The sequence below is a fragment of the Thunnus albacares genome, chromosome 19 (assembly GCF_914725855.1).
Source record: "Thunnus albacares chromosome 19, fThuAlb1.1, whole genome shotgun sequence".
NCBI lineage: Eukaryota > Metazoa > Chordata > Actinopteri > Scombriformes > Scombridae > Thunnus > Thunnus albacares.
In genome coordinates this window covers 22,829,645-22,839,691 of record NC_058124.1, presented here as the reverse complement: position 1 = coordinate 22,839,691, position 10,047 = coordinate 22,829,645, and the positions used below count along the sequence as shown (strand labels likewise).

Sequence of the window (10,047 nt, the reverse complement as noted above, 5' to 3'; positions counted from 1 at the left end):
TTATGATTTAAACAAGATTAAAGCTCCTTCCAGACAGAATGAACATCACAGGAGGAGATGAGGAATGAAATATTCACTGTGCTTCTCTTTAATGGTTCCTGACAGCATTTTAATTGTAGGGAAATGACAGGATATGGCCTGTAATAGACATGGACATTCAGCAGGACAGAGCAAAAAGCCAAGAATATCAATACATGTTCATGTTTCACACATAAACGTGAATCAACATCATTCAGTGTGACTTTTTCTGCCCTCACTATGCGTGTAGGTGCACAGCTCTGCAGCGAGTTTAACGCACTTCCAGTAAAGGTTGAATACAGCAGGTTGGGGCACATATCCACTTGATATGACTAACTCAGACTGCTGACGCCTCATATAAGCTCCACATGATTTTTAAATGAATTTTCACACAAAATGACTGTGTGGACACACTGTGGATTTTGGCCCCCATCACTTACATTGAAAGCACAGTTGAAGGGGATCTTTAAACAGCCAGTATGAACAGGAGGAATGATTACAGATTACTGAGAACCTCTTTCACTGTTCATTTGGGCATCTGACTGTTGTTTTAAGACAGACTTTAAAAAATGTGAACCAGTCCTTTAATATCCTGTTCACTTTTTGTTCTGCTGCCCCCAAGGGGCCAAAAAGATGAATGCAGATTTAAGTTGACCTTTGTTTGATAGATTACATCCACTCCTTTCACTGGGAAATCTTTGAATATGTAAATATTTTTCATCTTGAAAGTTTAACTGCTGGACACAAGATGTCTCGTGATCCACTGAAAAGTCCATTCTCAGTGTTTGTGGGCTGCAGGTTTCATGTTTCCACATCACACTTGTGTAAGTTTCATACTGGACCACGATTGGTTTCCCAAACTAGTTGTGATATCACAAATCATGCTTGTAGATACACACCTTATACTCAGATTTTAGGTGAGCACAGAGAGACTTTTCCCCCTGAATACAAACTCTGCACACACATCATTCAACACAGTGAAGCTGTGTGTAGCTTCACTGTGTTATAGATACTAGGAAAAGGGCAGGGCTAACGAGGATGATGCAGGGCAAATGAGGAGGGAAGAGTGGAGGGAAAAGCATGCTGGGAATACAGGCGGTAAAACACAGGGCAAACTGAAAACTAAAAACACAGCACACACATGAATATAACTTAAATACACAAGTCACACTGAGCAGAAACAGCACAAACACCTCAACATAACATTGACAACCTTAGCATCCTTAAAGAACTCAAACATACATTGCTGTTGACATAAACATCAAACAACAAGTTTGTCAAGAGGAGTGGCCTGCATGTAACAATAAAAATTGGACTGAAAGACAACTGTTGCTCTCAGTTTCAGTTCACTTTTGCACATAATATCTATGAGGGTCAGTGTGTAGCAAGCAACAGTCTTCAGTCACATTTCCATAAGATAAGTGTGAAAGCAAACTTCAGTTTCAACCTGCAGGGCCTACTGCCACTCAGTCCAGTTCAACAAACTGGGAAAAAGTCCGAGGGCACCTGGTGGACTGGTGGAAGGATGTAGAGCCAGACTGGGACAGAACCAACGATATGGGGAAAGGTCAATGGTGAGTCTTAAATACAATTCTGTCTATATATCTATCCATCCACCCATCTATCCATCCATGCCAAAGCTTTTCAGAAAGGTACTAAATACTTCCACAAGGTGTTTTCATTTGTTATAACTTGAGTAAAATATGAACTTTTACAGAATAAATGAAAATTTTATCTTCCGCAGTTACACCAATTATTTCAAAAGGACCCAACAGCAGTTTAGTGTTGTGTTCTTTTGTTGCAGAGAAAGCTTCCTCAGTGACTGTCACCCTTTACTCTGAAGTCAGGATCTTGAAAACTCTGCATGATGAGTCACACAGAAGGTAAAAACTAGAAATGGAGGTGGTGGTTAATCTACTTGGAGGGGAACGATGACCTCTGACCCTACAGTCAGACCCCAGAGGTCATCATCAGGCAAACAGCCACCAGTCTAAACAAAATTGAGTTTTTTTCCAAGAGAAAAACTTGTATTCTTCCTCTAAAAGACTGTAATTTAAAGTAATTTCAAAGTGCTTGAAACCAGCTTCAGCTTTGTACCTTATAAATATTTATTAACATTAGCATTTCAACACAAGTATTTCCTGTTTTTACAAAGTAAACTTGTTTGTGCAAGTTTGTGGTTAAACTTCTTTACCAGAGACACCACCAAGATCCTCTTGATGACCACTTTCAAGTTGATGAAATTTTCTGCAACTTCAGAATTCTCAAATTCATCAGATTTTTTTTCCACATAAATTTGAGCTATATTTACAGATATGCTAATTAAATAGTTTGAGGTAAAGTCGTATTTGTATTTAGTGTACTTTGGATTATAATTGAGGAAGTAGGCCTGATTTACTGCTTCAACAGCAGCAGAAGAGGTTCGTCACACAGGCTTCAGCTGCTGTGAATGAAATATAGACATACTTCCAAGTTTGACCAAACCTTATGGCAAATATAATGTAACTTTAAGTTTTTAATCAGACCGTGTTTGTGCAGATTTATTTGTACATGTCATCTCTTGTTTAATCTCTCCTGTTTTTTTTAACTGTCTCTTTACCTTTTGCTAAATTACTTGTCTTGCTGATTGTTATTTGTATGCAACCAGGAGTGTTTTTAAGGCAAAAGAAGTTAAAAGTAGATAAATAGTTTTTATTCTTAAAGCTATAATATGTAACTATTCCACATTAACATGTTTAACAACAACTAGACCTATGTTATATGTTTTGTTGAGTTGTGTACTTACATTATCCCAAATGTTTCCAACAATTTTCAAACCCAGTGAAATCAGTCATTTTAATCAAGGTAACGGACCGTTTCATTTGGCCGCCTGTCAATGGCGTCATCCTGAACGATGGACACTGGAATAATCCTATCCCAGAGAAGCTTGTTGTTTAACAATGAAGACAACAACTCCCATGATCCCACGCTACTTCACACCGTCATCACACTCAGTCTTTTGTTATTGTTTCGATTGAGAGACTCCTAGTGGCTGAAATTACAATGCTGAGGACAAGTTCTGGGTCAGACTGACAGACTCAAAAGGAAGAGAACAAATGGTTTTGGGTGGATGACTCATCACTGAACACAAGGTTTGATTACTGTGAAAACATTTCTGGGAAACAGGAAGTTTTTCACACAGTGGTGAAATACTAGAGATTAATGTGGAAGCTCACAACCCTAAAGAGAGCAGTGGAGAAAGGTCAACGGTGAGTCTTAAATACAATGCTCTATCTATCTATCTATCTATCTATCTATGCCAAAGCTTTTCAAAAAGATACTAAATACTTCCACAAGGTGTTTTTATGTTATAACTTGAGTAAAATATTAACATTTACAGAATAAATGGAAATTTTATCTTCACAGATTATTTCAAAAGGACCCAACAGCAGTTTAGTGTTGTGTTCTTTTGTTGCAGAGAAAGCTTCCTCAGTGACTGTCACCCTTTACTCTGAAGTCAGGATCTTGAAAACTCTGCATGATGAGTCACACAGAAGGTAAAAACTAGAAATGGAGGTGGTGGTAAATCTACTTGGAGGGGAACGATGACCTCTGACCCCTACAGTCAGACCCCAGAGGTCATCATCAGGCAAACAGCCACCAGTCTAAATGAAATTGAGTTTTTTTCCAAGAGAAAAACTTGTATTCTTCCTCTAAAAGACTGTAATAATCTTAATGTGCTTCAAACCAGCTCCAGCGTTGTATCCTATAAATTTATATTAAAATTAGCAAAGTATTTCATGTTTTTACAAAGTAAACCAAGGTTGTGGTTAAATTTCTTTACCAGTTAATCATACGTCATTCGTCCTGTAAGATCCTCTTGATGACCACTTTAAAGTTGATGAAATTTTCTGCAACTTCAGAATTCTCAAATTCATCAGATTTTTTCCATATAAATTTGAGCTATATTTACAGATATGCTAATTAAATAGTTTGAGGTAAAGTCGTATTTGTATTTAGTCTACTTTGGATTATAATTGAGGAAGTAGGCCTGTTTTACTGCTTCATCAGCAGCAGAAGAGGTTCGTCACACAGTCTTCAGCTGCCTGAATGAAATATAGACATACTTCCAGGTTTGACCAAACCTTATGGCAAATATAATGTAACTTTAAGTTTTTAATCAGACCGTGTTTGTGCAGCTTTATTTGTACGTCATCTCGTTCTCCTGTTAAATCTCTCCTGTTTTTTTTAACTGTTTCCTGCCAGTCAACAAAGAAAAACAGAAAAAAAGAAAGAAAGAAAGAAAGAAAGAAAGAAAGAAAGAAAGAAAGAAAGGCAGGCACTGGGTGTGAGGAGATCTACAATTATACCATTAAAGGAGTGAAGACAGGAAGGCAGATAACAAATGAGGAAGTGGCCATGAAGAATAATTTTGAAGAACTTTAAGTTATCAGTTAAAGTATCAAGTCTGAAGGTCTCTTTACCTTTTGGTAAATTTCTTGTCTCGCTGATTGTTATTTGTATGCAACCAGGAGTGTTTTTAAGTCAAAAGAAGTTAAAAGTAGATAAAAAGTTTTTATTCTTTAGTTTGTGAGTAGGTGTAAAAGTGAAGGATTTTTACTTTTATCTTTCACTTAAGTTCAAAAGTTTACTAGTAGCAGTTGCATAAATACTGGCCTTGTTTACCTCTGATGTTGAAATCAATGAATCAATGAAATTATCTCCAAATAAGGTTTGTAACCATGTTTACATGTTCTTATAGCGATAGCAGTACTCATATAAAGTGTTATTTTTCTCTATCAATTATATGTTTGTTGTTATATTTGCTATATATTTGTATGTCAATGCATGTAGCAAACACAATAAATACCCAGCTCAGAGGACCACGTCTTGGCTGTCGTGGTCATTCGGTTTCAATAATATTTTATTTATAAGAGATTTTTGGACTATGAAAAGATGAAAATCCAAAATTGCAGACAAAAATAATTCAACATTAAGGTTTCTGCAGGTACAGTAATATGAACATCCGTGTGATCCTCTAATACAACAGTCCTGCAAAAAATGCTACCTTATAATATTCTGTTTCTGTGGAGATTATGTCAGAGAGGTTTTAAAGGACGGGTTCCCAGTTTTTCAAGTCTGTCTTAAAACAACAGTCAGTTTTCAAATGAACATTGAAACAGGTTTTGCTCACTTTAATCATTCCTCCTGTTCATACTGGTTATTATAAGATCCTTTCTAAATATGCTTACAGTGTAAGTGGGGCCAAAATCTACAATCCTTGTTTTGTGCAAAAATTTATGGAAATGTTTATCTGAAGATAATATGAAGCTTCAGCAGTCTGAGTTAGTCATATCAAGTGGATATCTGCCACATTTACAGTCTTTTTAGCATCAAATTCCCTCTTTGTGTTTCCTGGTTGAGTTGCGGTGGAAGTATAGTAATAAAAAGAGGAACTTTGCCACTAAAAAGACTGTAACGTTGAAAGATATCTACTTGATTTGACTCATTTGGACAACTGAAGCTTCATATTAGCTTCAGATAAAGTTTTAAATACATTTTTGCACAGAAGGAGGACTGTGGATTTTATCCCCCATCGCTTACATTGTAAATGTATTATGAAGGGATCTTTTTATGGTCAGTATGAACAGGAGAAATGATTACAGCAAGAAAAACATGTTTCAATGTTTATTTGGGCTCCTGACTGTTGTTTTAAGACACACTTGAAAAATTGGGAATCCGTCCTTTAAGTCTGGCTGCATTATATTGTACAGGTGTGCATGTTGTTGTGTCAATACTCTGTACCCAAACTCAAGTCTAATTTACACCTCAGTCTCTTCTAACTGTAACAGGTGAAGCTCTTGACTCCCAACAACATGCAGTGTCAAAAGGAGGGTCAAAGGTCACATCAGAGAGAGTGGCCCTGCTGGTTCTCAGCGCTCTTTTGGTTGCCACTCTCATTGTTATTTATCGTGTCTGTAAGTTTGTACAGTTTTATCAATGTAGTTTTACTTTTAGAACAATCAGGTGGCTGATCTAAAATAACTAAACTTACCTGAAAAACTTTAATCACCTCATTTACAGTTTTTCTCAGTTGCTTAAAACACATTTTCTGAAACAATGTTGCAGTTCTCAAAACACTAAGAAATAAATCACCACATCATTTTATACTGTGCTGCACTTCAACTGTCCAGCAAAAGACCAACTCAAGATATTTATCTTTATTGTAAAGTAACTTCATCAATCAGTGCTTCTCTGCCAGCAAATGATGTTTCTTATTGTCTTTGCTCAGATCAAGACAGTTAAATGTCGAAGGATTTATGAACAGAGTCCCTTTACCTCTATAGTACATGCACACAGGTCACTTATTTCACTATTGATGGAACCTGTATTTAACAAGTCCACAAAAATAAGCACTTATTTAATAATTTATTAAATTATTAATTATCTCACACTAGTAATTTGTACTCTCAATTTAACAATTCAATAATTGTTGTGGGTGTACAACATGCAAGCATGAATTATTAAATTTAAAAAAAATTAAAAACCTGTGGATTTGAGAATTTCATTTTTGAGAATTCTGATATTCATTTGTGCCAAAGCTACTGAGAAAAGCTGTAACATTAGTGAGTTTTGTCTTTCAGTGAAACTAGATTGTCATCATTGCTCATTATCAAGCACTGATTAACAAAAAGAAATGTTTCTTTTCCCCCATCAGCTATGGTCAACATGCAAACCAAGGAAAGTCTCCAAATGCTGAAAACCAAGCATGAAGATGTACAAAGACATCTCAATGGTAAGACTGTCAGAGTTTGGGTTTAAACTGTCCACAAATCTAACACAAAAATGTCATCTTAAAATGTGAAGTTTTGGATTTAACGTGGATTGTCATCCTTCTTTTGTCATAAAATGTTTTTTTCTTTTTTAATTTTCTCAAAGGAGAGCAATGAAATTACAACCAACACACATAAAATACATATCTCAGGATAAGTTGAAACGTTACAGCATCATACCTGCATCAAACAGAGACAGAAGACAGACAGACCTTATCATAGGCTCCTGTCCATTGTGTAACACTTCCCTCACTTGCACCATGCATTCTAGCCACTGAGAGCTCTACAATGATCACATTGAGAAATGTGTTTAGCCATTGTGTTCATGTAAGTGTGTGAGGAAGTTGCTGGTGGAGAGCCAACATCTTCTTAGCTGCGGAGCTTGGATTGTCCTCCTAACTTCAGTAGGCCAATGATCCCAGTTATTAATGTATTTTAATGTAATTGCTCTTTCTATGTTGACAATAGTGTGAACAGTTTTGTTAACACAACTGAAATTGATTTTCTAAATTATTTTCATAACAGACAGGCTCTAATAAGTAATGCATTTTCCCTTCACATTTGTTCTCTGATGCTGTTACACCCTCTAATAATACTACAAACAGACCCAAACACAAACAACAGATACAGTCAGTCAGATGGGATCGATTTTATTATTTATTTTGCATCAGTTCATACTGAATGTGTCAGTAAGTTGCAAGGTAGGTGCCTTGCTCAAAGGCAGCATGTTGTATCTATGAAGGTTCATTAATTTGTTCTAATTGTTTCAGCTGCTCTCAGATTCAAACTCTTCCTCCTCAAAGTTTCTGCTGCCCCCAAATTACACAAATATAAACTTGTTAAACCTCACTGAAGTCTTCATGAGAATCTCTTCAAAGGTGATTCATGCCTGAAATGTCAGAGAGGCGGGGAGCAACGTTTCTAAATAAGAATGATGAAAGTGACATTTCTTTTTTATCCTTTCTTTTTCAACAGAGACACTCTCTAGAAAGATGGTGCCAACTTCCTGTCCACAACCTCCTGAAATAAAACTAAGTAAGTGATGGATTCTTCCTTCACATGTTTGTAACCTCTGATGATGATTATAGAAGCTATAATAGATTGACAGGTAACAAAAGTTAGATAAACAGTGATTTGTTCCACCTGACTCAATTCCTTGCTGTAATCTCTTCATGCCCGAAATGTGACAAAGACTGGGAGCAACATGGAGGGAAGTGCTATTATTTCTCCACCACGACTTCATCCTGGGAAGAGAGCAGACGTTACTGCCAAAGTCACGGAGGAGACCTGGTGAAGATAGACAGCCAGGAAGAGCAGGTATAAAACACTGCAGCAGGTTCATGTAGCACACTGACTGTGTTCTCGTGCATTTTATCACATCCTTATGTTTCTGAATCAGTTAACATGGTGTCTCAGCACAGAAAAGTCATGTTACATATCATCATTTCATCAACTTTTCCTCTTCAGACATTCTTGACAAAGAAACTGAGTGACAAAATGAACTGTCATGAGGACAAGTTCTGGATCGGACTGACAGACTCAAAGAAAGAGGGCGAATGGTTTTGGGTGGACGACTCACCACTGAACACAAGGTTTGATTGTTGTGAAAACATTTCTAAAAATAAAAAAATCTAATCAACTCGTTTTTATTTAACCAAGTCTTTCTGTTCTCCATCCTTTAGTTTGTCTTTCTGGCGAAAACGTGAGCCGGACAATTGGAAAGGGGAAAATCTTGAAGGAGAGGACTGTGTGAGGATGGGAGAGAAAGGAAGACCTGCAGAGCTGAACTGTTGGTTTGATAGATCCTGTGATGAGCCTCAAAGAATTATTTGTGAGAAACAAGCAGAAAAAGGATTTAGTAGGGTTATATGTTTCTGAAATCCAGTTGAGCTCAGACTTCTCAGACTATTTACAGTTTTCATCAGTTGCTTTGGCACAATTTTCAAATAAAAATCATGATTCTTACAACACAGTGTGTTATTCTCAAACCTGCAGTTCATTTTCTCACAACTGTATTCACATTTCTTGTTTGTCATTTCAAATATATGAGTCCAAATATGTTCAGATGATCCAGTGATGTATTGAGTCAGTGTCTCTACTCTCACGTCTCTCTACTGAACAGTATAACTATCAGACATGAACATCAAAATGTTCATTGTGTGCAGCAAACTGTCCAAACTTTTCAAACATACATGTGTCATATATTTCAAAAATATAATAATAGATGAACATTTCAGTTCAAGTGGTAAAATGTTCATCATGACAGACAGTGATTGTGCATAATTTGTGCTAAATATGATCTTACATATTGTTTTCAAAGGGGTCTGCATGGCAATAAAAATGTATTATTATCTAATTTCAACTGTCTTCTTTGTTGTGTTTCCTGCTCCAATTAGTACAGTAGTAGTACAAAACTTTTTCTTTTCCTGCTGTAGAATATGTTGTAACTAAAGAAACTTGCAACTGAATATATAAAAAGGTAAAAAAGACCACAGCAATAAAACAGATTTAAAAAAAAATATTCTGCAAGCAAAGATTCACAGTAAAGATACATCCAGAAGGGGGCAGTACGTCCACATCTGCTTTACTTCTAAATTTGTGTTCATGAATATGAAATGTTACATATTGTCTCATATTAATTAAAAATAGACCAACATCTCATCTAGCTAAAACATAAAAACATCCTCCTCCTCCTATACTAGACATTGACCTGGAAGTTCACAACCCTTAACAGAGCAGCGGGGTGTCAGGGGGAGTAGCAGGAGACAGAACCACCAGACAAGGTGAGCCGGACAATTGGAAACGGGAAAATTCAGAAGGAGAGGACTGTGTGAGGATGGGGCGGAACGGAGGAGCCAAAAACTTGAATAGCTGGTTTGATAAATCCTGCAACAAGCCTCACAAAAGTATTTGTGAGAAACAAGCAGAAACTGGATTTTGTTAGTGTATGTTTGCGGTATGTGTCTCAAATCCATTTGAGTTTAAATTTTCAGCCTATTCATCTAACAATCTCAGTACAGGATGAAGAGCACTGCTTTTTTTGATAAATAATGTAAAGCTTTTTACAATTTATAAACATAAATTAATTATATTTAAAAAGCTATTATAAATCAATTAAATAAGTAGTTAAATGATGCACTGATACATTAAAGATAAAATGTATGTATAAAAAGATCAGAAACATGTTCAATAATGACTAAATTTCCTTGTTCTGTCT

At 36.2% G+C, this 10,047-nt stretch overlaps 1 protein-coding gene across 1 annotated transcript; it reads left to right on the top strand.

Annotated features, from left to right (window-relative positions):
- Window positions 1-6,766: 6,766 nt before the first annotated feature.
- On the top strand, window positions 6,767-9,192 carry LOC122970315 (CD209 antigen-like protein E). Its single transcript, XM_044336447.1, has 4 exons — window positions 6,767-6,793; window positions 7,953-8,147; window positions 8,298-8,422; window positions 8,513-9,192. The coding sequence occupies exons 1-4, from the start codon at window positions 6,767-6,769 to the stop codon at window positions 8,706-8,708; spliced, it is 543 nt and encodes a 180-aa protein (XP_044192382.1). The 3' UTR covers window positions 8,709-9,192.
- The last annotated feature ends 855 nt before the right edge of the window (window positions 9,193-10,047 follow it).